Source organism: Colletotrichum destructivum, chromosome 1 (assembly GCF_034447905.1).
Source record: "Colletotrichum destructivum chromosome 1, complete sequence".
NCBI classification, from domain to species: Eukaryota; Fungi; Ascomycota; class Sordariomycetes; order Glomerellales; family Glomerellaceae; genus Colletotrichum; species Colletotrichum destructivum.
Window position 1 is genome coordinate 2,400,012 of NC_085896.1, and position 27,325 is coordinate 2,427,336.

Genomic DNA, 27,325 nt, shown 5'->3' on the forward strand with positions numbered 1-27,325 from the left:
AGTACTTTGGAAGGTCTTCTCCTGGAAGTCCTTGGGCCTTTACACCTTACACACCGTCTGACACACCGACACTTACACTAACCTGATTGACCTGCTGGCCTGGCAGTGGCACTGCACTGCATAACACAGCACATTAGGTGTCTCTTACTCCATAAGGTAGTTTAGGTCCGAAATTCCCATCAGGCCCTTCTACTTTCTCTACCTCCCACTACCACTACTACCCACTCTCCACCTCTCCCTCTACCACCCCACAGCCTCCCCAGCGCGTAGTTGTCTGTCAAGTAGAGGTCCTTCTCTGCAGTTGGCCCTCTCACCGACCTGCTGCTGCACCACCCCGTCGCCGTCCACTCTGCCCTACCTCATCTTCAGTTTAAACACCTCTTTTTTCACTTAATCCCCCCAAGAGGTGCTGTAAACCCAGGTGGGCTCCTGGCTGCTGCAATACACAGCCAAGTCGCTTTTTTTTTTTTTTTTAATTTTGTTTTTTTCTTATGCTCAACACCTTCTCCTGCCTTCTGTCACCAAACACAGGTTTCCCCCGCTGCCACCCCAGAGCTGCAAAGGCAGCTCGCTTTCACAACGTCTTCCTCAAAGAAGAGAAAGCTCTCTCGCAACCGGGCGCGCAACCACAACGACGATATATCTCCTACATCCTCCCCCGATACTGTGTTGCCGTCGTGTGAGCCCAACGACGATCCCTCCTTCTCCTTCTCAGCCGCCTCCACCGACGGCTGCTCAACCCCTACATACCTTCGTAGCGACTCCTACCCGGCATCAAGCCTGCCTGCCCGACTGCAGCAGACCAGCTCCCTCGTCTCGGCCGACTACGCCTCCAGCACTGCCTCCTCGCCTTGCGGTGTTGCCGACTTGTCCATCGACAGCGATCGCGGAGGCGATATTTCTGGCGCCGAGACTGGCACTGCGCTGACGTCCTTTTCAGCCAGAAGCCGGTCTCCCTTCAACGTTTCCCGCCGAGCCATCATGACCAGTGATGCCAATCCTCACCAGCGCTCTTCCTCGCCCTTGAAACGACGAGCCTCCACCATGGACCCTGATGCCGATGTCAGTATGAAGGAGGAGGATGTCGATATGGCCGCCTCCGCCCAGTCCTCCACCATTACCAACGAAGCTACCATTGAGGGCGCCCAGCCTGTCCCCGCCGAGTCCGAACATCATCTGCCCAGAGCCATGAGTGTCGACTTGCCAGACAAGGCCTCGAACGGCGGACCCAGCGCATCCAGAGACGATGGTAAGCATGATTTCGCGACGACGACCGTTCGTGGGGGGCCCAGTTTGCTGACCGAAGCCGCCGCCGTCGCCGCAGCTCTTCCTCCCCTGGAGGATCAGATCAAGACCATCCAGACCCTCCTCAAGGCCTTCAACGACGAACCCCCGAAAGTTGGCGATGTCGCCTACGTAGTGTCGAGATCATGGGTGGACAAGGCTTTGGCGCTTGGCCGAGACCCCAAACTCGCCAAGAAAGAGACGACAAACGAGCCGTTGGGCCCTGTGGACAACGCCGATCTCGTCCTCGAGGTTCTCCCGCAGCCCAATGGCGACGACTTTGTCAGGATGAAGCCTGGTACGAGCATGGAGGAGTGCGAGCTCTTCCCGGAAGACGCCTGGACTCTCGTCTCGGAGTGGTACGGCGTCAAGGACGGCCAGAGGCCCATTTTGCGTTGTGCTATCAACGCGGCGCCTGACGCCACGAGCCAGGCCAACATCATTTTCGAGCTGAACCCGCCCGTCTTCACCATCCACAGGCTTTGGTCGCTGTCTAGTCCCGTCCCGGTCGACGACGAGCTCAAAAGCAAGAAGCCGCTGGTCCTGGTCAGGAGCGCGTCGACGCCTTACAACCACTTCTACAAGGAGATGAAGCAGCTCACGGGCGTTTCTCTGGATCGCAGGATGCGAGTCTGGCAGATCACCACGCAGCAGTCCGCGGCGCAAGACGCACCCCCCTCGTCCGCCCTCACACCTCCCGACTCTCCCAACCCGGACACGGACGCCGGACGCTCCTCGGATCCCTGGCAGCGCCTGCTCGTTGAGGTCCCCAGCTTCACAAAGCTCGGCGGCGGCGATCGGCAAGTCGTGCCTGCCGTAGACAACACTGTCAATCCCAACTACAACGGCAGCTCCCCTCTCTCCGTTCACGGCCTGATGCAGGATATGACCCTCGTCATCGACGAAGAGATTGCCAAGAACTCGTGGGTCTCCAACTACTTCAAGGGTGGCAAGAACGACAAGATCATTGCGTCGCGCGGTTCTACCACCAGCCTGACCGCCCAGGGCAAGGCCGGCGGCAGCAGCAGCAGCGGACGGAGCAGCCCCGCTCCTTCGGGACCTGTGACCAGGGGCAGGACGCAGCAGAAGAAGAAGCCCGGCCGTGGTCTCGGCGCTGTCGGTCTGCAGAACCTCGGAAACACGTGCTACATGAACTCGGCCCTGCAGTGCGTTCGCAGCGTCGAGGAGCTGACCAAGTACTTCCTGACTGACGAGTACAAAGTGGAGCTCAACAAAGCCAACCCTCTGGGTTATAAGGGGCAAGTGGCCATGGCTTACGGGGGGCTGCTCAAGGAGATCTACGCCGAGTCGCGAGGCGCGGTTAGTCCCCGCGACTTCAAGAACACGGTGGGCCGCGCCCGCAGCACCTTCCAGGGCTGGGGCCAGCAGGACACGCAGGAGTTCCTCGGCTTCCTCCTCGACGCCCTGCAGGAGGACCTGAGTCGCATCAAGAAGAAGCCGTACATAGAGAAGCCGGACTCGACTGATGAGATGATTGGCAACGAGGAGGCCATCCGTAAGATGGCCGAGGAGGTCTGGGACATCACCCGTAAGCGCGATGACTCGGTCGTCGCAGACCTCTTCACCGGCCTGTACAAGTCGACCCTCAAGTGCCCGACTTGCGACAAGATCAGCATCACCTTCGACCCCTTCAACAACCTCACTCTGCCGCTTCCCATGGAGGACATGTGGAGCCGGACCGTCAAGTTTTACCCGCTGAACGACGCGCCCGTGGAGATCGAGATTGAACTGTCGAAGCACAGCGCCATCGAGCTACTGAAGAAGGCCGTCTCAGACAAGACGGGCGTCCCTGTCGAGCTGCTGTTGGGGGCCGAAGAGTTTAAGAGCAAGTTCTTCAAGATTTACGATGACAATAACGATGTCTCGGACGAGATCCAGACGAACGACATGCCTACTTTCCACGAGCTGGAGATGTCGCCCACCAACTTCCCTCCCAAGACCAAGAAGATGGGCACCCCGAGCTCCATGCTGGACATCAGCGAGGAGCCCTGGGTCGACCCCCTCTCCGAGCGCATGGTTGTCACCGTCCTCCACCGCAAGAAGAATGGGGGCAACACCTACCGGATGAGAGGAGACGACATTGCGTCGCCCCCTCACTTCATCGTTCTCACCCCCGAAGAGGTACAGTTCGGAGATCCCTCTCACATGACGACCGACGTGACACTGACAACGTTGTAGGCTCGCAGCGAGGATGCCATCCGTCGCAAGGTTCTGGAACGGGTCGCCACCTTCTCCACCTGGTCCGGGTTCGAGGACGCCGACGAAGGCGCGGACGCAGACATGGTCATCACATCTCAGTCTGATGCCGATTCGTCCGGAGACAGTAAGATAGTCTCCAACTCGGTGGAAGGCGAGGACGACCTTGTCAACGTATCGATTGGTGCAGGCGAGCAACAGCAAACTGCGCGAAGAAGTCTGAAGCAGTTCAACACCCGCCGACCAAAGTGGACCGATCCGAAGGAGTATCTGCAGCCCGAGCTCCAGAACTTGTTCGACCTCTCCTTTTTCGCCGAGGGCAACGATTCGGGTCCGCCAACCGGCTGGAGCTCGGTGGATGACAGCAGGACCTTCCGTCCCCTGTCGTCCCGTGCTCCGGAGACCGAACAGGACTCCAACAGCCCCGGCTCCACCAACGGCGCGGACAGCGAGCGTGACAGTGCCAGCGAAACGCAGTCTCCGCTGTCCGTCGAGGAGCAGACTCGCATGGCAGAGGAGTCGGAGGAGGAAGACGGGCCTGTCCGAGTGATCAAGGTATGTGCCGCCCAAACAATACTACAAAGAGGAACGAAACTGACGCCCCAGCAGCCTACGCGTGGCAGAGGCAACCACAAGGTCGGCGGCGCCCGCCGCAAGTTCAACAAGGGCAACAAGACGTACGGCAAGAAGGGCGGTAAGCGTCGTAACAAGGACGCGCGCTCGAGCAAGGAGCAGTCTTTCCAGGTCGTCGATGTCGAGCCTCAGCCGTCGCCCTTGGACGATGTCCGCGGCGGTCCGCTCGTCCGCCTCGGCGAGGGTATTGTCGTCGACTGGTCCGAGGAGACGTGGGACTTGGTCTTCGGCAAGGATTCGCGCGACGCAGAGGACAACCGCGGCCAGAAGACGTTTGGCGACGTGGAGAAGCTCAGAGACCCCGTCCTGGAGCAAAAGCGCAAGTCACGTCAAGCGCGCAAGAAGCAGGGCATCACCCTCGAGGAGTGCTTGGACGAGTTCGAAAAGGCCGAGGTTCTCTCCGAGCAGGACATGTGGTACTGCCCACGCTGCAAGGAGCACCGCCGTGCCAGCAAGAAGTTTGACCTCTGGAAGACACCCGACATTCTCGTTGTTCACCTGAAGCGCTTCAGTAGCGCCGGGTGGCGCCGCGACAAGCTGGACATCCTCGTCGACTTCCCCATCGAGGGCCTCGACCTGCACAAGCGCGTCCTCTGCCAGGAGACGGGCAAGGAAGAGATCTACGATCTCATTGCCGTCGACGACCATTTCGGTGGCCTCGGTGGCGGCCATTACACCGCCTACGGACGCAACTTTGTTGACGGCCAGTGGTACAACTACAATGGTGAGTCGGGGCCTCTCTCCCCAACACCAGACCCGACGTGGATCACGTGCTAACATGTCTCCTCAGACACCTCGGTCAGCAAGACTTCGCCGGAGAGCGTCGTCACCAGAGCTGCCTACCTGCTCTTCTACCGCCGTCGTTCCGAGACCCCCCTGGGCGGTCCCCGCTTCAAGCAGATCTTTGACAAATTCGACAAGGCCGGTGAAGAGGACGAGGAGGACGACACCGACTCGGGGGAAGATCAGCGTCTCGTCGGGGGCTCCTCCCTAACTGGATCGTCGAGACTTGGGATCGGAGCCGAAGCAACTCACCCGCGCGGAAATCGTGGTTTGGCTACTAGCACAATGTCTACAGCCAACCGCGGCGGCGATGATGACGACCTGCCGCCTTACGAAGGCAGCTCCAGCACCAACGTCGGCAGCGACAACATCCAGAACAGCATCGAGGATGAGGGCATTGGCATGATGGACCACGCCGACGGCGCCAATGGGTTTCAAGCCGCGCAACCCTGGAACTGGAACTCGTTGGAGTCCGCTGACGGAACCAACAACTCTCTCGGCCTGGAGGGCTACGGCAGCGACGACGCCCAGCCGGACTCCTCAGACGACCGCGAAGCTGGCAACGACACGGACATGCAATTCGACGAGACCATGGGAGATTACGAGACCGCCCAGGAGGCTCCACCGCCGCCCGACTTTGGCGCCCAGGTCGGTCTCTCAGAGATCCAGAACGCCGCTTGGGACCGTCAGAACAAGACTCAGGTCATTTCAGTCCCCGCCGCCGATGACGACGCCGCCTCTACAGAGGCAGCCGAGATTCATCTCGATGACGATGTAGAGCAGCAGCAGCAGCAGCAGCAGCCCAGTCGCGCGCGGCCTTAGGAGCCCTAGGTGATGGCCCTTCGAAGCGTAGGATATTGCGTATTTTTGTGAAAGAGTGGGGGGGAGGAGGGGTTTCCCGGTTCGGCGTCGCAAGGGAGCATATGGAAGCCCGGACGCATATCAAGACGCGAGCATGGCTTATTGTCATCATGGGTTTATGAACATGAGGAACGAGAAGAGGGGGTCGCGGAGGCATTACACTGAAAAAGAAAAGCAAGAGGATACAATCGAGGCGTAAATAGAGATAGAGCCCCCTCACGCCCTGGCATACGCGAGGCTGGTCTTTGGTCTCGCTTTCATGTTGTTGGAGTCTCGGATGCATGAGGCACGTAGGTATGACTTTTAAGTATTCCGGCTCGCTATAGAGGGAATGTAGCTTGTTTCGTGACCAGGTGCCTGCGTCTCGATCGTTGTGTGGTGTTGAGGTTATTGGCCCAAAGGTTGTTTCCCCCCTCCTTCCCTGACAAGTTTCCACAAAGCCGGTGTAATGGCCGTCCTCCCGAGAAACCGTGTCGTAGTTGAAAGGAAAGCCTCATGATAGGCGTAGCATCGGGTGTGCTGGCGGACCCTGAACATGGTAATGAGGTCGGTCGCCCCCATGGAGCAGTGGAAGACACGAGAGGGTGCCCGGGCCAGGTATCCCAAACACCCCAAGAGGCGCCTGCACAGTGGGTGGTGGTGGTGTTGGTGGTGGGTGCGTGGAAGTTAACACCCCTCGGCTCGCGTTGGGGTTGGGCAATATGCCGTGCCAACTTTGTTTGCCTGTGTCAGGTGTATGTAGGCAGGTAAGTAAGTAGATAGGTCTTGCCTCGGTGGCCCATCTTCATTTGCATTTCCATCTGCATCTGCATCTACATCAGCAGATCATCTATGCCTTTTGATGGTCCAAGTAGGATCGAGAATATATTGGTGGGCTCTCTTTCCTCTCCTCGGCTCATCCATTTGAGCTGTGGCAATCAGCTCAGACCGGAAGGAGAGGCGATACCGATACCGAAAAGAAGAAGACATAAACACGCCATACACAAACACGCCACACAAACATATACCCTCACCCTCCCTTCCTTGCCAGGTCGTGCGCCCCGGTAGATCCGCTCGTCAAAGCTTTGAAGTCCCCTCCCCCCTCCCCCCTCCCCCCGTTTTATTCTCCGGGTGACCGAGAGAGCATCCTCGGAGGCCGAGTGTTCCCAGCCGGCGGGTCGAACGCTTCTTCTTCTCTTCCTTTGCCTTTTGGTCTCCCGCAGGTGTTCGTGAATCGGGCGGAATACGGACTGGGAACGACCATCGACGTCCCCTCCCCCCCCCCCCCCCCCCCTTCCCTGCTATCAACGACTTTCAAACATGCGCGCGGAACATGGGACGACGACTGATTTATGCTTTCCAATCATCAGTCGACCCCCAAAAGCTATTATAGGTGACTGACATGTTGGGAACGTGTCAGAATACGGGCTGATCATGGACCGTCGGATTCAAAGTCCCTGCCGGCCACCGTCTGAGAGCATGGACTGACGCCCGAGTTACAAAGTCAAAAAGAGGGCGCTAGTTGAACCAATCTGGTTGCGTGTCCAAAGTTGAGACAGAGAGAGAGAGAGAGTCGTGACGTTCGTGGCCTCTTATTCCCCAGGCGCTCTTCCCACGTTGTGGGCTGTACACTCGTAATATACCGCAGCACCGGCGCGTCTTGTCGTTGTGAACCGGCCAGATCTGCGATGCATGCTCTCGTAACGCAACCCGGGTAGTATCAATGTGGGGTAGCGTGTCGGACACGAGGAGCGGCCTTCCTTCTTTGGGGGGGGTATTACTTCTGCGGACAGATGGCACGCTTAGAGACTAGCAAGGGGAACCGCGATCTCGTGAATGCTGTGTGGAAAACGCCACTATGGACAGAGTCGATGGCCTTCATAGTCTCTGGCCACGCTTCTACTGGATTGGTTCTGGATAGACCGGGACGAGGAAGCAAAACGGCCGTTGCTTCATAGATCAGGAAACGAGGAGGACCCAGAGATGGTGTTTGCCTTGGAGTGTCCTACGTCTTGAGCCGCGGAAGCATGCAGCGCATCATCATCGAGTGATTGCAGCCTCCTCGCTACTCTCCGATATACAAGATTATGTGTGCAAGCACGCCAGGTACCGATGGCTGTTGACGGCCGGCACAGTCGCAAATCTCGTGCCGGCTGCTGTTGTCGTTCCTCCTCAAGAGTTCACGAAGAGGTGAGGGAAGGGTGAAGAATACCCATACAGACCCATCCCTTGCCTGCCCATCACACAGGATCTTCGGGCCGGGACCCTTGAGAAAGGACGACAGCGGTCAGAGAGACAGTTGGGATGCGGGTAGCGGCTTGCTCCGTTGCTGATCTCGAGCCGATACTCCACCCGGACCTCATCGGCGAGGACTACTCCGTATGCCGGGCTCCAAAGCCGTCTTCCCGCTCCGCTCCCCCGTTCGCACTGTACTTACCCTTTTCCAACTCATGTTGCCAGAAACCTGTCCATGTCTGATCGTCCAGCAAAGTGTTCACACCCCCTGTAAAACGCAAACCACGTCTCCCGAGTGCTTCCAGACCACGAGTCCTGATCGCCCGTCCCGAGATTCACAGCGTCTTGACCAAGCCCACCTCGCCAAACAAACGTCGACGAACGGCACCCGCATGAGTCCACGGCCCACGGTCCACAAACTAACTGATGCCAACCTGATCCCGGATCCCGAGATCCCGCTTTGTTTCCCGTCCAATACAGGTCGTTAAACCATCGTAACACATCACATACGACCATACCCACTGGAAAACTCGGGATCCCGTCCGCTCTCCCATAGATAAGCCAGTGAGGGCCGGATTAGTAGTTGGGTCGGTGACGACCAGCGAATACCTGGTGTTGTATGTCTTTTGTTTTTGCTGTAAACACTCGGTTGCGGTCTTCTGAGAGCACTTTGGGCTAGAGAGGGAAGTCGTCCAATTGGTTACTAACATATATTTATCTGCCCAATGGCAACGTCACTTGCCCGCCATATGAATTGCGAGGCAAACGACCAACCAATCCCCGGTAGAGAGCTGGAAAGTCACGGGACAGAGGGAGGAGGCCCAGGACTCGGGTTTTCCGCCCCTACGGATCTTCTTATGGGCGTTTCCCGGCCGCCAGACGGACGCCGTGGGGTTCGAGACGCGTTCCCTGATCACCCCCCACACGCGCTAGAGGTCGTTCGGACGAGGGTTGAGCTATACAGCTCAGGAGAATGAGAGGCAAAAAGCAAGGGTTTGGGTCACTCTCTCTCTCTTCCCTCGCCTCCAAAAGAGGGTGTCTGAAAAGGACGTTCATTGTGACAACGGACAGACCAAGACATACGCAGTCGACAACAACGGAAAATGGCATGGGGCGTTTGATCGCATGTGTCATCCATAGTCGAAGTGATCTAGAGGGAGCGTTTCCGGTTGAGTACTGAGAGAAGAAAAGCCCGCTTGGACCGGGCACGGACGCTTGCCAGCTTGCATGCTGCACCAGAGTGCGAGCATATATTCGCTCCTGCACCCGTTCTCGAGTGTGACAAGGCGTGGTGCGACGACTAGATCACTTCTCGACGTCTCATGGAGGGAGTCGAGGTCAGAAAAGGAAAGGCAAGGCAAGGAGGGATGGGCTTTCCGGCATTCCCTGTCGACCCGGCGGCAATCCATCGATGAGCGCGAGGCTTACCGGGTGCCGACAACACCAGAGAAGTTGAAGGAGGGGGATGTAAGCTTCGGGGCCCAGGAGGGACAGAGGTTTTCTCCGGACGGGTCGACAGGGCTGAAACGAACTGTGGGCGGCGAACCATCATGGACCTCAACTCGAAGATCTAGGGATCATTCCCCCTTGCCCTCTGCGCGCCCTCGACCCCACCCCCCACCGTGTGTCTGCTCGACAAGCAGGCAAGGCACTTTTGGCTGGGGCGTTCATCACACCCGCGTCGTCACGCCCAAATGTACCTGGAGCCGTATCTCCACAGGCCGGGCGAGTTGAATGCCTAATACTCAAGCGGAAAACCTGTCAATCTGAGAAGTTGCTTGGAAGAGGGGCACGTAGCGGACTGCGAATACTGAGGAGGGCCCGTGGAGCCTGGATTCATGGGCTTCGGAGGGGACCATGGGCAAGAAATGCACATGTGAGGTATTAGCATGGGCAACGGCGATATATCTCTCTTCATGCACCAACAATATGTAGTAGTATGCGACCGGTGTGTGGAACACGGCACATGTGTCTCAGGTTGGCGCCCTGCGCCGAAGCAACGTCCAGTGAGAAACGTCGAGCGGTCTAATGCTGCAAATCGAGGTCGAGCGGAGAGTCCCGTCAGACTGGGTAGCGGGCAAGCATGGCGGTCGATGGATGGTATCGAACGAGTAAGCTGGCGGCGACGAGTCGCCCAAACCCAGCCGCGTTGCAGGATGCCGGTCTCTGGTCGAAATGCATGTTGTAGATGGAACAGACTTCTTGGCCCAACACTCCGATAGGACATGTGGCACCCGCTCTCTCGCCCGGCGTAGGTCATGGACGGGGTGGGAGATGCGGAATGCGACCGGCGGCATTTCGGCCGGCAGAAAGGGTTTCTTCGGACGGCGCGGGCGCACAATTGCGGGCGTGGTGATGAGGCCGATCAAGTCGCGGAGCATGAGCTGCGGCCATTGTATCCGTAATTACGGATAATCTGAGCAAGCGGGAAAACGGGGGGGACGTGTTGTGGGGTGTGAACTGTCAAGTCAGGCCAGTGATGAAATTCGGCGCCTCATGACTCTGTGACGGCGTGACCCAGATACGCACGTACAGGCAAGGATGCGGATACCTGGTGTATTGGAGCCAAAAAGAAAGAATACTACAGCATCCCTAGCCAGAGATTGGTGTGAAGACGGGCGCCCTGTGGGTTCGTGTATGCAGCGTGGTGTAGCGTAGTGCAGCCGATTTGTTGCCCTTGCAGGAGCTGGAACAAGTTCAAACCCGCACTCTGCTTCTTCTCCGCCAACCATGTCGAGGAGGAGCTGGGAAAAGGTTGGGCGTCGTTTATCGCCGTACGCGGTGTGCCATAGGTCATGTCATTGGCGTGCGGGCGAGAGCTGAGATGAACCCTCGGAGGCACGAATACGTGAAAAAGCGCCAGCGGTAGCCAAAGGCTGGACGAGGGCCTACGGGGGTGCTATCCTTCCCTCACTTGCGACTGAACATCATAACGGAGATTCGTCTCGCCCAAAACGGCGAAACAGTGAATCCCAACCTTATTGGGAGCGCACACGAGTTGGGGGTTAAGATGGTTGTTGGCCGGATCAACCACACCCCGCCGCAGACTGCCCTCGCGTTACCTGTTGAAGGGCAGCTGCAAAAATTAGGCCATGGCATGGGTCATCGTCGCAAATAAGAGGCCTGCTGCGTGGAATCCAGAGCAGACTCGGTCTTGTCCTCCGTCTGTTGCTCGCCAAAGGGTATCGTGGGGGTGTGCACGAAGGCCGACGAGACAAGCAGGGAGTGGGACTCGCCGAGCGCATCAGAACCGTCGATCAGAATGTTGCCCTGTTCGTCGAGGGCTGAAGAAGTAAGTGTCCGTACTGCGTCTTGGAATATCGTTTTCGTCCGAGAAGGTCTTTGGTATTGTTATTCTTGTCGCAAACAGACGAAGCTTTTCCCACTCTAAACTTTCGCCAGAAGGATCGGGCAAATGCCAACTACAAGGAATGCCTAGGTCGATCGCGTCTTGTGTGGCGGGACCAAGAGCAAGTGTGACGTAGAGAGAGTCTGGCGTGTACTTGTAGGGCCTTGTCCAGATGAAGCAATATGTCCCCTAACAGCCCCGTACCACGAATTAGATTTTCGAGCCTTGATGAGCTCCGCCGAAGGGAGCGGCAAATACCGATTTATTGTCGGCATCGCAATGGGAGGAGTGTTATTGGCAATATACTGTACTCGATGGTGGAAAGGTTCGAGAGTCCCAGTACCCTGCCAGCTGACGCGTGATCTGGTTTTTACGGTGGGCGACAATTTCTTTCGTCGCCCAACACCCTTGAAGAGAGGAAACCGTCGAGGGGACATCCGTGCGGCCGGCTGGCAGCGTAAGTATGTGCAGTGAGTGCAGTATGGGGCGGGTATTCCTTGCCGCTGGGTCATCAGCGGGTGTGCTGTGCAGGCATATCTGGTGGGTGGTTCCAAGCGTCGAGTACTGTACGTCCCAAAGTCAATTTAGACACCAACAGGCGCCTGATCTTGAGGTGGTGCGTGCTAAAAGAAATCGAAAACCTCATAGTGGTGCGCGGTGTTCCGCGTCTCGTTACAGTCGGACCTGGCAGGGCAGAGAACAGGGCACGACCAGGCCTAGATCAATTCGTGTGGAGTGAGCAAACCAGGGGACGTTTGCACCAAGGGATCGCAAAAAAACGACGAGGATGGTATCCGTAACGTGCCCTCTGTCATTGCCCCTTCTCCGCCTCCCCCATTACTTCTGGAAGACGCGAGGAAGAAATGGATCAAGGATCATCGGCGACATTGCGAAAAAAAAAGTGGACAGCAATTTGCGATCAGGACAACGACAGAGCCATGTTTGCCATGATGCCGTGATGAAAAAAGGTGGGTGCGGAGTGGATTCGTTGCGTGGCAGGCCGGTCCCAGCCTCAGCCCCATGGGTCGTGGGAGGCCAGCATCGGCAATGCCAATCGAGCTTTCACGAGAGGCCTTTCCCCGACTTTCTTGAGCGCCAGGAGGGAAGTTCCGGAGGTTAGAGGGACTGCGGTAACAGCGGGTGGGATGATGACCGTCAGTGGCAATCAATGTTTGCAGCCTCGAGCTGATGATGGGCGGGAGGGAATGAAACGCAAGTGCGGCAGAGCGAACGCATACAGTACATCGTACATACAGCGCGACTGCTGGCGGCAAGATGAGATGAAGACGGCAAGCTCGAGGACAATTGTCGCCGGTTTTTGGTTGCTGGTAGGCCTGGCCTGGCTGGGTGAAGTGACTGGAATGCGATTGTGTCAGAGAGATGGTTGTTTCCGGTGGGTAGCAACGGAGATGGCATGGAGAACTGATGAGGTAAAAGGATCAGATATGGACGACGAGGCAGAGGACCCGTGCAATACACTTTGCCGATTTGATGGGTCGAGGCATACTCTGTACATAGCACAGATACGTACATAGACATGTCTCTCCCGCAGGCAAACATACTGCGTTCGTGTTTGTTGATTGTTCCTCCGAAAGATTCCGTTAGTCAGACGATGCACTCACTCCCAAATCGTTTGGTTTCTGAGGACCACGGGCGAGGGGTTCGAACGATCCAGGCCCTGTCGCTGTCGGCTGTCCTCAAAAAGAAAACACGATTTAAATTACGAGAACCCTATTGTTCGCCAGGGACACCGCCTGGATGAAATGTTGCACTCCAGCGCGTTCCCACCAACCAGCAATTGAGTGTTTCGTTACCTACCCTAGCCGAGTGAGCGCTACTCGAACACGTGACGAGATAGATTGGTTGCTGGATGACACATGGGAAGTGAAGTGGCTGGTCACGCTGAGTGAGTACCCACTGACCTATCAAGGTAAGTTACCTAGCTGTTCAGCGGTACCTACCTTACCTAGCCAAGTAGCGTACAGATGGCGGCGTACGGGAATGTGGGTGCCGGTGCGCCACGGCGTAGCCTCGCTGGTGCTTCTTTCCCTCGCGGCGAGATGTCGCCTTCGCGTCGTTTCTAGTGTACACACACAGATTCTCTAGGTTCCCACGTTCACATTTGCACACCTGGCCCCTTCCCTCCTCCTGCAGCAGTCACAGTCACCGTCATTGGACCCCGGCTTCTGCCCCTGTCCCTGTCCGGCCTTGACGTGCTTGTACCCTGCGAACCCTGTTCCCAGCAGTTCCAGTGCCAATCCTTGGTTGTCGCCGACCTCCCTCTTCCAAGTCTCCAAAGTGGTCCTTTCGAAGGCTTCCATACTTTCGATCGATGTTCCAGAAGGCGACTAGACAGCAGGGTGCAGGGCCCTCCCCTTTCCCACCCAAAAACCCCATTATACGCCGTACACCCCTCCCTGCCCCCTTGCCGGAATAAGAAGATAAGCGACTGTGTGTCCGTACGTACATTGTGTAAGTAGTAGTAGTAGTAGCAGTAGCAGCGTCGCAAGAACTAGCAATTTTTTGGCCAGTCAATTGTATCCTACCTTTATCAGCCACACACTGATCTGATCATGGAATCTCGGAAGAGCGGAGTATTTCCCGGATTCTACGAAACGTACGGAGAATTGCGCAGAACAAAGACATGCTGGGACAGCAGTCAACCCGGCAGCCACAGGTGGGACAACGCGTCTTTTGCGGCCTCGATCCCCCCTCTGCAATCGTCCCATGCGCGCCGAGGCACTCAGGCTTGACCAAATTCGATTGTGGCATTCCGATTCCGACCTGGGCCCGACATTGTGAGTCTGTCGCTCCTGGCAGGCCACTGAACATCCCTCTTCCCCGGGGTGCTGTACCGTCCAGGTACCGGTATCTGACTTGCACACATAAAGGTACTCGCACAGACAGCTGCTAGCAATGGCGCGCCAGTCTGGCAATCCCATCAGAGCAGGTGCATGCCAAACTCGGTCGAATCCGTCGCTTGTTGTCCAGTTAGTTGCATGCTCACTGTCCGCACCCGTCGTGACCCTCGAGACCAGAGACCAACATCGTGGCATTTGGAGGCTCGCTAGTCGCCATCCGCTAGCAAGCACTGATTCAAAAGCTCACCCGATCTGCCGTATGCTTGTTTCTCGCGGCACTCTTAACTTGCAGCGGCCTGCTGCGGACGGATACATGCGACCCGAGATCGAGCGAAAGAAAGAATGAGACGGAGCGATTGCCAAAGATGGAACCCCCGGAATATGCTCCATAGCTTGCCTGTCTGGCCTGCATTGAAGCCTCGACGTGCCTTGCCCTGCCGTGTCTTGCCTCATCCAGTGCTGTAGTGGCACTGCAATTCCTCGTCGAGGCCGAACTGGACCGCATCAGCATGTTCTCGACACAGCACAGAGCAGCCCAGTACCTGGGCTTCCAGACTGTCTTTGCCTCTGGCTTTCCGAGTTTACGACTGAAGGGCTTCTCTCTGTCGTCGGCTCTGCCCAAATCCAACAGGCTACCGATGTCGTACCGGACCTTGCCTTTTCCTGCACTGAGGTACCTTTCTTTCCTTGATCAGATCAGGGTGTTTGTAGACGCTACCACCACTTGACGCCCGCCACTACCATTGGATCTCAGCTCAACTAACCACTTCCACCACCACCACCACCATCACCACCAAGTTCGCCCTCTCACTCTTGCTCTGTCAATCTCATCCGCATTCGCCAATTTCTCGCCCGTTCCTGTCGTTCCTTTCTCTTTCTTGTGGACATCCTCGTCTCCTCTGTCCCGTTCGATGTCTGGGTGTCGCGAATGAGCAAGAAGGGCGCCAGCATCACACCTTGTTGCGCACGAAGTCGCCCCCCCCCCTTCACTTACTCGGTCGCTCGAACTCAGAGTCGCCACCGGGACGGACGAGCGAAAATCCTTTCAAAAGAGTGCACTCTGTAGTAAGTAGTATTGGTTCGTCCCCCCTGCAAAACTAGTCGTGCTTCTCTACCTTACTTGGCTTCTCGTTGCTGTCTTGATGAGGTTTCCCTGTTGTTTCTTGTTCTGTCCCCGCCTTGCTTTGTTGGGCCAAGTAACTAGAGGCGTGTTGTGGTGCGGTAGGTAGATAGGTACGGTACCTTGGTACCTACCTAAGTACATGGACGGGAGGCGAGGCGAACCAGCGCTCCAACCCGGCACAATAACCTGTAGGTGCCCAGGCAGGTCTCTCCGAGTCTGAAAAGGCAAGGAAGCTTGGTCTGGTGCTAGTGGAGGTGCTCCGTCCAGACGTCCGTACCTACCTTGGTACCTCGCTGCGGTACTTCGCCGTTGCCGTCGCTGTCGCCGCCGTCGCTTTTTTGCAGCGCGACGAAGCGCAGAGCAGCGTACCTCCTCTAGCCTTTCCAGTTTCCTTTTGCAGCCTACCCGCCTGCCCACCCACCCACCCATCCACCCGCCCACCACCACGCACACGCATGCACACCACACATTCCCAGTCGTAGTGGTACTTGCTTGCTCACACCCGCACAGAAACGCAGCAGCAGCAGCAGCAGCAGCAGCAGACAGAGTCTGCCGTCTCCCTCTCTCTTTCTCTTTTCGTATGTGTGTACGGATATGTGTGTCTCTCTCTCCTCCCCCTCTCTGTTTCTAGCACCCACACCCCCCCTTGCTTAACAATTTCGTACTCGACCCGGCCATTGTACTCCTCCTAACCGCGGCCTCGTAGTACCCAAACTTCAATCCTCCCCGTTCAAGTTATGCCCAGTTGCCTTCTTTCCCTTCTTTCCACCTCACACCGGTTTGTCCCAGCCCTGTTGTACGTAGCCTGCCCTCGTGATATCACGTCGTTTTGCTGTCGCTTCCCTTCCTGTGCTCCGCTTCTCTGTTGTCCAGTTTTGCGTCTATTGTTACTCTCTCCTCTCCTTCTTTCATGCAAGACTAACGAGTCGACTCGGTCGCCCGTCAACAGCACCTGGCATAGGTAGCGAAGCCTCCACCTTCGTCTCGAATACGCAACGAACTTTCCGCGCGACGGTACCCGCAACTGCGAAACGACAAATCAGCCCCCCTCCCGATTGCTTCAACTCTCTGGGACAACGTTTGACTTGGTTCTCGAACAATTCCGCCCGTTACCTCGGCCAATCCAATTTCGTGCGACCTCGATCTATGCCAAATTTGATGACCGACAGAACGACTGCGCCGCTGTCCCATCGTCTTCGTTCGGGGGGACAACACCATTGATGCGAGTCCTGGTCGACAACTCAGCCACGCCTACGTTCCAAATATCTCGATTCTTGCACCACAAAAACCTACGGCTCCGCATTGTTCGTCGCACGCGGCGCACCCACTGCGATACTACAAGCATTGCGCCGCTGTGCTTGCGATCTTCCAGATAGGACCGGGTGGCCGTCCTCTACTTGTCCCGCTGCAAAAGCCCACCGATCCCAGCGTGTTCAATCGCATCGTCACGCTCGTAAACCTTCTTCGCCCTAGTGGCCAGAGCGCTCCGGTCGCGAGACTGGTTGCTCCCCGAAGCCATTATGGACAATGCTACGTGCCACGTCGTCTACGTGAACCGCCAGGTTCGCCAGGACAGGCTCATCCTCCCTGATGTGAAGGACGCCCATTTGCCCAACGGAGGCGCAACCGACGTAGAGGAGAATGACGAAATTCAGAAAGACGCCACACTTCTGCTGGAAACCTTTGGAGAAGGTAGGCTTGGATCGAATTCGTACCCATAGCATAACGTACTAATGATCCGCCACAGTCTACCTGTGTTCCACGGGCTCAGCATGCATCTCTACGCTTTTTCAGCTCTCGGACGATGCCATGATGGACCTAACGCCGACCCTTGTCCTCATTGATGTACCCCACGATGAACGGCTGCCCAAGATTCGCTCAAAGACTAGATCACCTTCGCCGCATTCTCGCCCGGCCACTGCCGACATCGACATACATACTCCTGAAGAGGAGGTATACGGCCTCAAGCTGCTGCAAAGGATCATGACCGAGGCGCACCTTCGCAGTCTTTCGAAGCTGATCGTCCCTATCCCCATTGTGAGCTTTTCCGATTTGGAGGACGCTGTCCCGGTCGGCGACGATGCGAAGCCCAAGTCTCAGTTGGTAGTCGACCGCCGCCTGATCATTCGCTGTCTCGACCTTGGCGCTGTCGATGTCATCATCAGTCCTTTTCACTTGAAGTGCATCACGAGTCTGGAGATCCACGCTTATAGGGCGCATAAGGAAGCTGCCCGAGAACAGCAGGAGATGCTCGAGGTACGCCGCGGACGAAAGCGATCATGGGTTGGGGTGAACGAGGAGAAGCCCTTTTCTTACCTTAGAGAAGCCATGGTATCCGGGCTCATGAGGGGTATTTGCCGGTCCGGCGCCGATTCGGATGATGATCGGATCTCCAATGTAAGCATCGCCGTCTCCACCGATCGTCAAGCCGCCGTCGCCGCCGCTGTTGGCAAATGGCACTTTTGCGCCCACAGCTTCACGGACGACGAGCTCCTTGTGGCAGCCATGGTCATGTTCAAGCATGCGTTGACCATGCCGGAATTGGACCGTTGGCGGATACCAGCAGGTGAGTATCTTGCGCCCTACCGCCACCAGTGCTTGCGGGCAGCTGCTGACGACTTGCCCTAGATCAACTGATTAGTTTTTTGGTTGCCTGCCGGGCTGCATACAACAACTTTGTCCCTTATCACAACTTTCGCCATGTCGTCGATGTCTTGCAGGCCACCTTTCACTTCTTGGTCCGCATCGGTACCCTCGCCCCTTACCCTGTCGATCCTTTGGCAGAAGCAGACACGATCGAGAAGTCGCCAATGGCAAACCTACTCCATCCGTTTGAGGGCTTGACGCTCTTGATCACGGCGATAGGACATGATGTCGGCCATCCCGGTGTCAACAACGGATTTCTAGTCACCCTCAACGCCCCCCTGGCGCAGTTGTACAACGACCGTTCCGTGCTCGAGTCCTTCCACTGTGCTGCTTACTCACAGATCCTTCGAAGGTATTGGCCAAGCGCGTTTGAGGATACCAAGATGAGGCACCTGATGATCAGCTCCATTCTTGCTACCGACATGGGTCTGCATTTCGACTACATGAAGAGGCTCGGGGACACCCAGGAAAAGTTGGATGTTAGCAACTCGACCGATGGGTGGAACGGGCGTATGCTTGAAGAACAAAAAGCATTAGCATGCTCATTACTCATCAAGTGTGCAGACATCAGCAATGTGGTAAGTGGCCCGGTCTCCCTCGCATCACCACTAAATAACCATGGGGTCTGCAGGCAAGGAAACACGAAACTGCTCTGAAGTGGATGCATATCCTCTCAGACGAGTTCTCTCGCCAAGCCTCTATGGAGAGCGAGCTGGACATCGCCTCATCTCTACTATCCGCTCCGAAAAAGGACACCATGTCGCTGTCCAAGGCGCAACTGAGTTTCATGAACATGTTCGCCATCCCTCTCTTCCAAGGCGTCGCGGATATCCTTCCGGCGATGAAATACACGGTGGACGAGCTCGAGATCAATAAGAGTCTCTTCGAGCAGCGCATCCGAGACGAGCAGGCAAAGGAGGATCCCACCCGCAAGAGGCTTCTTCGCGACGGAGCATTTTCCCCGCGAACTAGGAGTTTTGCTACGGGGCCAGAGAACAACAGAGACTCCATGACCCCGCGAGTGACGACACCCTTGGCGGAGCTCGTGACGCCGCCACCTTTGCCGGTGGACAAGTCACGCCACAGTGATCAAGACATGGAACAGGAACCTGCGGATCTGACGGACCAGTCTCTGCACGCGCCGGAGTCTGGGGAGGACCTGAAGGGGGTCAATGGCATCGTGACGTCGTTCGATTCGGTGGCAGATTTTGCAGCAAGCGATCCCTTCCGCTGTCGGGACAGAGAGAGTAGCTCCCCCGATAATCATCACGGCCACAATGGAAAGCAACGATGCAGCGAGACGACGGACGGAAGCACGACAGGTCCGTACACCGGGGACTGGGCTTCCCAGGCAACAAGCGCGACGACCGGCAAAATGCCTCTGTCACCAAGTACCCAAGGCACTAGCATTGTCAGCAGAGAATCTACGGAACAACTGCCGGGCGTACCCACAATTTCAGAACCGAAGCCCTTCACAGAGTACAAGCCAGAACCCGCATTCTTGGACCATGAGGGCAATGGCTCGCACATGTCGCAAGGGCCCTTTGGCAAACCAGAGGGCGGCAAGGTGGTCAAGAAGAAGTCCAGCAGGTTCCGCATGAACGCTTTCCAATTCTTCCGGCGAAACAGAGCGTCAAGCCCGTCCATGTCGGCCACCGATACAGCTGGCTAATGGTCCTGGAGGCTTTGGAGCGAGAGTTGGATCGGACCTAGCAGCCACATGCCGATGGCTCCGCTCCATGGGCATAGGAGACCCAAACAACTGCGGTGGCTCACACAGATGTCCCAGTGTTCGATATACCCGAGCCACCCTGTTGTTAATCTAATCGCAATCCAACATGACCGGGGAAGCGCCGCACACGAACGAATCGACTTGAGAAGCACAGTATACGGATCTCGCTATATATGTACAGTATGGAGGACGGAGTTAATGCGAGCTTGGGCACTTGAGTGCTATGTCCGACAATGGCGGCGGCGATCACCAAGGGGGAGACACGACCGTAAAAGTCATGGGACTAAATGGCAGGGCCCACGACTTTGTTCTTAGGGTGCCTCGCTTGCCTGTTCAATTTTTAGCAGGCTGAGTGGGAGGCGGCGTTCTGGGCGAGTTGGCAGGCTGTGATGATATGGGGCAGGCAGGCAGGTATTGGGACAGATGGAGAAGACCTGGAATTGGGAGGCGGCTGTGGCATGGTCATGAGGTGGCTGTTTTTTTCCCTCTCTGGGGGGGGGGGAAGGGCGCGACAAGCGGCTTGACCCGAGGGCAAGAGCATGAAGGAGATACGGCGGCGTACGGCTGGAACAGGCTGGCAGCTCACGGTAGATGAATACATAGTCTGGCCAGTTCGCTATGGCATTTGGCACTTGCGCTCTTTTCTCTCTTTCTCGAATCAAATAAGTGTGGATTGCGCAGACTTGAGATTGTAATGACGTTGTGTTTGCCTATCATAGGCAGTTGGGACAATGCTGTACTCAGTGAGGTACCGGATACGCGCCAAGGAAGTTGACGGTCCGTAGGAAGGTTGGCCACAAGGGTTCCTCTTTTCATGCAGTTGGGCTTAGGCCAGGGTCATGCCGGGGTGGACGGGGTTTAGGTCACCTAATGATGGAAGACGGAGAAGCTGGACCTCGGCGATGTCTCAATTGATTCACGTACGTTGTCAAGTGAGCCACAATAAGCGACATGCTATGTAGATGAATCCTATCCTATCACATTGTATTATGGGGGGGTTGGGCAGGTGAGGTTGCATCGTTGAGATGATGTCGGGGGTGTGTGTTGCGCATCGACTGAGGTGAACGAACGGGGTGCATTTCTCAAGGCAGTTACTTACAGATAGACACGATAACCGCTTCGGGTAGCTATGTTACGTCCATAGCAGCTCGTTACTGGGCAGTTTATCGCAGGCCGGTGTTTGTGTGTGTTGTCATCAGGTTTCCTGAGAATCCTCCCTCTGTTTTGGGGGAGCGACGGGGGTTGTGAGGACAACGAATCGGAACGCGTGATACGCTTATCAGGGACCAGGAAATGCGGAGGGTGTACGGACGGATACCGCAGCAAAAGGTCCTAGGCCGGCCCAGGCACAGGCTTCTTGTGCCTGAGGTCGTCGTGGGTGAGCACGGCGGGCTGGCGGTACCTGGCATGACGCAGACGACCAAGCAGGGCAGGAGAGACATCGCGGCGTAAGCCCGCCATTAACAGAATTGCAGCCGAGGAGTGGTGGAGGGACGTTATTAAGTCTGCAACAGGCAGGTTCTTGTTTTAGCGTCTGAGGCGCGGGGAGGATCAGGTGGACAATGTTCCCCAACCCTCATTTGGCCAACCCGTGGGCCCTGAAGGTTCGTGAGCCAGTCGTTGCTCTGCTTTCCGAGCTGGAGCTCCCCACAGCAACAAAGTGCATGAGCCACAGAAGAGGGCCCACCGCGGTGGGTGTGTCGAGCTGTCGCCTGTCGGTGCGATTGCACTTGCTGCGACAGAACGCACCGCCCCCCCCAACCCACCCAAGCTTCCAGGTCGTCTCTGTTGTCACTGCTGCTGCTGTGCTACCTGGGTTGGGAGATACGCGACGGCGGCGGGCGGTGGCAGCACCCAGCCAACCCGCCCACCTCCGTCATGTTTCATTTATTACGTCCGCGAACTTCCTGCCTGTCGACCTCCGTCCGTCACACTTTCCTCCGAGCTCCCTCCTCCCAAACTCCCTCAATCTCCCAACAACACCTCCCCCTCTTTCATCTTCTCCTCCATCACCATTTCGCATCCTCTCCATCCCGAATCCCATCATCATATCGTGCATTGTCAAACCTCATTGAGCCAACTGCTTGCCCATCATGAGGTTCTCGGCCTCCGCCCTCGTCCTCGGCGCCGCCTCTACCGCGGTCGCTTTGGACCAGCAGGTCCTTGGTGGCAACGACAGCCCCTTCGACTCCATCAAGGTCGCCGGCCAGAACTGGCTCTCAACCTTTGAGGAGAAGTTTGGCCAGATGACCACCGAGGCTAAGGCTGTCTGGGACGAGATTACCCTGCTCGCCCCCGACGCCGTTGAGTCCTTCAAGAAGAACGCTATCCCCCCCAAGCCCAAGCCCGCCCACCGCAAGTCCGACAAGAAGTGGGACCACGTTGTTAAGGGCGCCGATGTCCAGGACATGTGGGTTGAGAAGAACGGCGAGAAGCATCGCAAGATCGCCGGCGACCTCAAGAACTTCAACCTGCGCGCCAAGAAGGTCGACCCTGCGGCTCTCGGTGTTGACAAGGTTAAGCAGTACAGCGGTTACCTCGATGACGAGGAGAACGACAAGCACCTCTTCTATTGTAAGTTACCGTCAGACATGCTCGCTCTCTCATCGCCACCATCTGACCTCGCACAGGGTTCTTCGAGTCTCGCAACGACCCCAAGAACGACCCGGTCGTCTTGTGGCTCAACGGTGGCCCTGGCTGCTCTTCCCTGACCGGACTGTTCATGGAGCTCGGCCCTGCGTCTATCGACAAGAAGCTCAAGATCGTCAACAACGAGTGGTCGTGGAACAACAATGCCTCCGTCATCTTCCTTGACCAGCCCGTCAACGTTGGCTACTCTTACTCGGGCTCCTCCGTCTCCAACACGGTCGCCGCCGGCAAGGACGTTTATGCCCTGCTCTCCCTCTTCTTCCACCAGTTCCCCGAGTACTCCAAGCAGGACTTCCACATTGCTGGCGAGTCGTACGCCGGTCACTACATCCCTGTCTTCGCCTCGGAGATTCTCTCCCACGAGGACCGTAACATCAACCTGAAGAGTGTCCTTATCGGCAACGGTCTGACCGATGGCTTGACCCAGTACGGCTACTACCGCCCCATGGCGTGCGGTGAGGGTGGCTATCCCTCTGTCCTCGACGAGAGCGAGTGCCAGGCCATGGACAACGCTCTTCCTCGCTGCCAGAGCCTGATCAAGAACTGCTACGAGTCCGGCAGTGTCTGGTCCTGCGTTCCCGCCAGCATCTACTGCAACAACGCCCTCATCGGCCCCTACCAGCGCACTGGCCAGAACGTGTACGACATCCGTGGCAAGTGTGAGGACAGTAGCAACCTCTGCTACTCTGCTCTTGGCTGGATCAGTGAGTACCTGAACCAAGACGAAGTCAAGGACGCCCTCGGTGCCGAGGTCGACAGCTACGACAGCTGCAACTTTGACATCAACCGCAACTTCCTCTTCGCGGGCGACTGGTTCCAGCCCTTCCACCGCATAGTCCCCAAGCTTCTTGAGAAGATCCCCGTTCTCATCTACGCTGGTGACGCTGACTATATTTGCAACTGGCTCGGTAATCGCGCTTGGACCGAGGCTCTCGAGTGGCCTGGCCAGAAGGGCTTCAACAAGGCCGAAGTCAAGGGCCTGTCTGTTGGCAAGAGCAAGGAGTACGGCAAGGTCAAGTCCAGCGGCAACTTCACCTTCATGCAGCTCTACGGCGCCGGACACATGGTGCCCATGGACCAGCCGGAGGCCTCGTCTGACTTCTTTAACCGCTGGCTTGGCGGTGAGTGGGTTGCGTAAAGGCACCCGTGGTAGTGAGGAATGCCCGAGAGGAAGATTGGATAGCGTACTGGAGGAAGACACTCTTGTAGCAGTTGACGCTTGGTCCGGTTTGCGGTACAAGACGGGGCATATCAGTGTTTTGTCAAATACGGGAGGATCCAGTCGCCTTGGTTTATTGGTAGCACCAGTGTTAGCTCGGCGAAGTAGACTCTGGTTACGTTGTTAGAAATATGAATGTCTTTGTTCGAGAGCTCTTATCTCGCAGTGGGCTGTACATGTAGAGAAGTACGGATGGCAACCATGTGTGTATTCTGATTAATGCGCAGCCAGCGACGATGAGTCGACATGACGGTATTAGTCACCGATGCTGCTTTTCAGCTAGGTACCCGCAAAAACAACGTCAGACCAGCACCGCCGTACAGGTATTTCACTGCCCGCTGCCCCTCATTGTAACTGCACCGTCCCAGGCATTTACCCCGCCAAAACTTTTCGGGCAACCCCAGGACTTTACTGTCGACGATTAACCACAACCAACCTCGCAACCGTTTTCGCAGACTCTTGCGAAGCAATCGATCACACACGACCTGAACTTGTCACGATTCGAGCCCACACAAAGAAAGAGACGAGAAGAAAACCAACAACACACGCACGCACGCAGGCACACAAATCGTCCCATCCACCAAACGTCACGATGTCGCGGATGATCAACCAGCCGTCGAACCAGATCAAGCTGACTAACGTGTCGCTTGTGCGCCTGAAGAAGGGCAAGAAGCGCTTCGAGATCGCGTGCTACAAGAACAAAGTCATGGAGTGGCGGTCCGGGATCGAGACGGACCTGGACAACGTTCTGCAAATCCCCAACGTGTTCCTCAACGTGTCCAAGGGTCAGACAGCGCCCAAGGAGGACCTGGAGAAGGCGTTTGGTAAGACCAAGAGCACGGACGACATCGTGCTGGAGATCTTGAAAAAGGGTGAGATGCAGGTCGGCGGGAAGGAGAGGGCAGAGCAGCTAGAAAGAGTGCACAACGAGGTCATCGGCATTGTTGCGAGTCGGCTTGTGGATCCGAGGACGAAAAGGGTCTACACGACCGGGATGATTGAGAAGGCGTTGGACATGTTGTCGTCCGCGGCGCACGGGGAAGAAGGCGCGGACGCGAAGAAGAGCGGGTCGAAGACGGCGAGCGGCGCGGGGACGCCGGCGGCCGGTGAGGACGGGGACGCGAAGCCGCGCGAGAAGGGGATCCACTGGACGGGCGTGACGACGACCAAGTCGGCCAAGTCGCAGGCGCTGGAGGCGATGAAGGCGCTGATTGCGGCGCAGCCGATCCCCGTGCAGAGGGCGCGGATGAGGCTGAGGGTGACGTGCGCGACGAGCGTGCTGAAGCAGGCCGTCAAGGAGAAGCCCGCCGCCGCCAAGGATAAGGGCAAGGGCGGCGACAACAACAACAATGACGACGACGAGCCGAAGCAGAAGCCCGGCACGGTCAAGGACCGGATTCTGGGGTTCGTGGAGCAGGTCGAGAGCCAGGACGTGCTGGGCTCCGAGTGGGAGGTGGTCGGCTTCGTGGAGCCCGGGGCGTTCAAGGGCTTGGGTGACTTCATCGCCGGGGAGACGAAGGGGATGGGGAGGGTCGAAGTCTTGGACATGGCCGTAATTCACGAGGATTAGAGGGGGGGGGGAGGGCATCTTGTGTTTTCGACCAAGGCGTACGTATGCATGCATGCGGATGTTTGGAGGGGCGATGATCGGGGAGGATGATGTTGTTGAAAGGTATAAAGGCACGGCTTCATGATTATTGATCGATACCCCTTTAGACTAAGGGTCTCTCTCCGCAGCAGCTTCACAAATGAGAGGAATGAATCATTCGCGCATAATGTTCCCTGGCGTTCCTGGGGCACGAGGCGAGAAGTGACGCCAAATTCCATGGGGGAAGGAAGCATGCAATCGACATCGTGACTGTGACGACATGCGAGAGAACAAAGTCCATGTTGACGACGACGACGATGACGACGACCCCCCAACCCTCCCACCCGCCGTCCTGTCGCGATGACACGATACATGGAGGACGACAGAGTGACGGGGGCGGAGGGTTGAACTTTTCGTGCCGGATAAGGAGCCGGTGTCTCTTTTTTTCTTTTATCTTTCTCGGAGCGGCCGAGACCGAGTCCGTCGTGATACCCATAGGTTCCGGAGACGGAGCGGGCTGACCGAGTGCGTGGGCGGGTTCCCGCCTCGCTTGGAAGTCGCACAGAGTTTTGGGCATAGCTGACTGACTCTCGAGCGCCAAATGCCGTCTGTTGTGATATGTCACTGTTCCCGCCGACCTGCCAAGTTTTGACGGGTTCTGTTCGTGGCGATGCATATGAACGGCACTTGCTTGAATTCCCATGACGCTCAAGTAAACCCCTCACACAATCCTTACGACTGCTTCGGCGGGAGCAGCACTCCGGGGCGCGGCAGATGCGTCCTCATGTCATGTCATCACGTCTCACGTCGCAAGAGCATGGGTTACACTCCTTTTTTCAGCTTTTTGTTTGTTGGTACGATGGACTCTTCCGATTTGTTTTATCTAGAGACGCCACCATCCTGCGCAGAATAGCAATCCCCTCGTTGTAATGCCAGCAGCAGAGTTTGTCATCATGAGAAGTGATGAGAATGGAGAGAGAAAATGTCCAGCCGTATCGCGCCGCCATGATTGATTCCCCCCCACGCCCAAACCCCTGTTTTTATCATCCTCGGTAACGTAACGCTTAACCACCCTTCTTCTTGGAGACACCGACCGTACGGCCGCGGCGGCCGGTGGTCTTGGTGTGCTGACCGCGGACGCGGAGGCCCCAGTAGTGACGGAGACCACGGTGGGCGCGGATCTTCTTGAGGCGCTCGAGGTCGTCGCGGAGCTTGGAGGCGACGCCGTTGGCGAGGATCTGGCTGTCCTTGCCGTCGACGATGTCGCGCTGACGGTTAAGGAACCAGCCGGGGATCTTGTACTGGGTGGGGTTCTGGATGATGGTGACGATACGCTCGAGCTCTTCCGAGGTGAGCTCACCGGCGCGCTTGTTCAGGTCGACTGCGAAGCGGGTTAGTCCGGCCGCCCTTCTACCAAAAAAAAAATTCTCCTTCCAGAGCTCCGTGGGTTCCCGAGCAGTCCTCGTGTGCGGATTCTGCTAGCGGGCGGGATTGGTAGAACGTACCATCGGCCTTCTTGCACACAATGTTGGAGTAACGACGACCAACACCACCAATCTTGGTGAGCGCGTACATAACCTTCTCCTGACCACGAACGTTGGTGTCTGCAAGCGAAAGAAAAAAAAGCGTTAGCCATCAATTTCCCCTCTTCCAGAACTCGAGTACTGCGTCGCGATCGGAAAACGGTCGTCGGGGTTCGGATTTGGTAGGTTGTTGAAGTTGGCGTTTAGGGGGGGGGATAGAGGGAGAGAGAACATACTCAGAAGACGGAGAATGAACTGGAAGTTCGCTGCAGCCCGATGGTTAGCAATTGCAGATTGGTTCGGGGTGAGCAGAGGCTGGACGAACACTTCTCCCCCGAGACGAGCGACATGCTGGGCAACTGTCGTACGAAGGCTGCTCCTAGATGTCGGGAAGTTTGATGATTGACGACGGATCGGTCGAAAGGTTAGACTCTAGATGCGAATCGTCTGTGGTGGAGGGAATACGCGCCGACAATTTTTGGGCGTGGGCTCGGTAGGGTAGGGTCACGTGGTCTGACGGTGCCTCTTTCCCGCACAAGCTGAATTTTCCGGTGCTCTCATTGGCCGTATGATGCTGTGCGTCCTCGAGACGGATGGTATCCACTGAGGCGCACAGTGGCAGAATAGCGCTTGCAGGGGTTGG

At 56.9% G+C, this 27,325-nt stretch overlaps 5 protein-coding genes across 5 annotated transcripts; 4 read left to right on the plus strand and 1 right to left on the minus strand.

The window, feature by feature from the left end:
• Positions 1–981: 981 nt before the first annotated feature.
• On the plus strand, positions 982–5,739 carry CDEST_00732 (Putative peptidase C19, ubiquitin-specific peptidase, DUSP domain, ubiquitin specific protease; the record flags this gene model as incomplete). The annotated part of the gene is made up of 5 exons (XM_062916891.1): positions 982–1,249; positions 1,325–3,426; positions 3,484–4,056; positions 4,111–4,858; positions 4,925–5,739. 5 exons carry the CDS (start codon positions 982–984, stop codon positions 5,737–5,739), a joined length of 4,506 nt encoding a protein of 1,501 aa, XP_062772942.1.
• Positions 5,740–15,789: 10,050 nt separating this feature from the next.
• CDEST_00733 (Putative HD/PDEase domain, 3'5'-cyclic nucleotide phosphodiesterase) lies at positions 15,790–20,358 on the plus strand. Its single transcript, XM_062916892.1, has 5 exons — positions 15,790–16,121; positions 16,275–17,017; positions 17,073–17,891; positions 17,954–18,549; positions 18,603–20,358. Exons 2-5 carry the CDS (start codon positions 16,846–16,848, stop codon positions 19,641–19,643), a joined length of 2,628 nt encoding a protein of 875 aa, XP_062772943.1. The 5' UTR covers positions 15,790–16,121; positions 16,275–16,845; the 3' UTR covers positions 19,644–20,358.
• A 1,220-nt stretch (positions 20,359–21,578) lies between these two features.
• CDEST_00734 (Putative peptidase S10, serine carboxypeptidase, propeptide, carboxypeptidase Y) lies at positions 21,579–23,641 on the plus strand. Its single transcript, XM_062916893.1, has 2 exons — positions 21,579–22,277; positions 22,334–23,641. Exons 1-2 carry the CDS (start codon positions 21,797–21,799, stop codon positions 23,488–23,490), a joined length of 1,638 nt encoding a protein of 545 aa, XP_062772944.1. The 5' UTR covers positions 21,579–21,796; the 3' UTR covers positions 23,491–23,641.
• Positions 23,642–24,163: 522 nt separating this feature from the next.
• CDEST_00735 (Putative ribosome maturation protein Sdo1/SBDS) lies at positions 24,164–25,141 on the plus strand (the record flags this gene model as incomplete). The annotated part of the gene is made up of 1 exon (XM_062916894.1): positions 24,164–25,141. One exon carries the CDS (start codon positions 24,164–24,166, stop codon positions 25,139–25,141), a length of 978 nt encoding a protein of 325 aa, XP_062772945.1.
• A 959-nt stretch (positions 25,142–26,100) lies between these two features.
• CDEST_00736 (Putative small ribosomal subunit protein uS13) lies at positions 26,101–27,132 on the minus strand. The gene is made up of 4 exons (XM_062916895.1): positions 27,008–27,132; positions 26,919–26,948; positions 26,665–26,763; positions 26,101–26,540 (listed from the first exon to the last, which is right to left on the minus strand). Exons 1-4 carry the CDS (start codon positions 27,030–27,032, stop codon positions 26,224–26,226), a joined length of 471 nt encoding a protein of 156 aa, XP_062772946.1. The 5' UTR covers positions 27,033–27,132; the 3' UTR covers positions 26,101–26,223.
• Between the last annotated feature and the right edge of the window lie 193 nt (positions 27,133–27,325).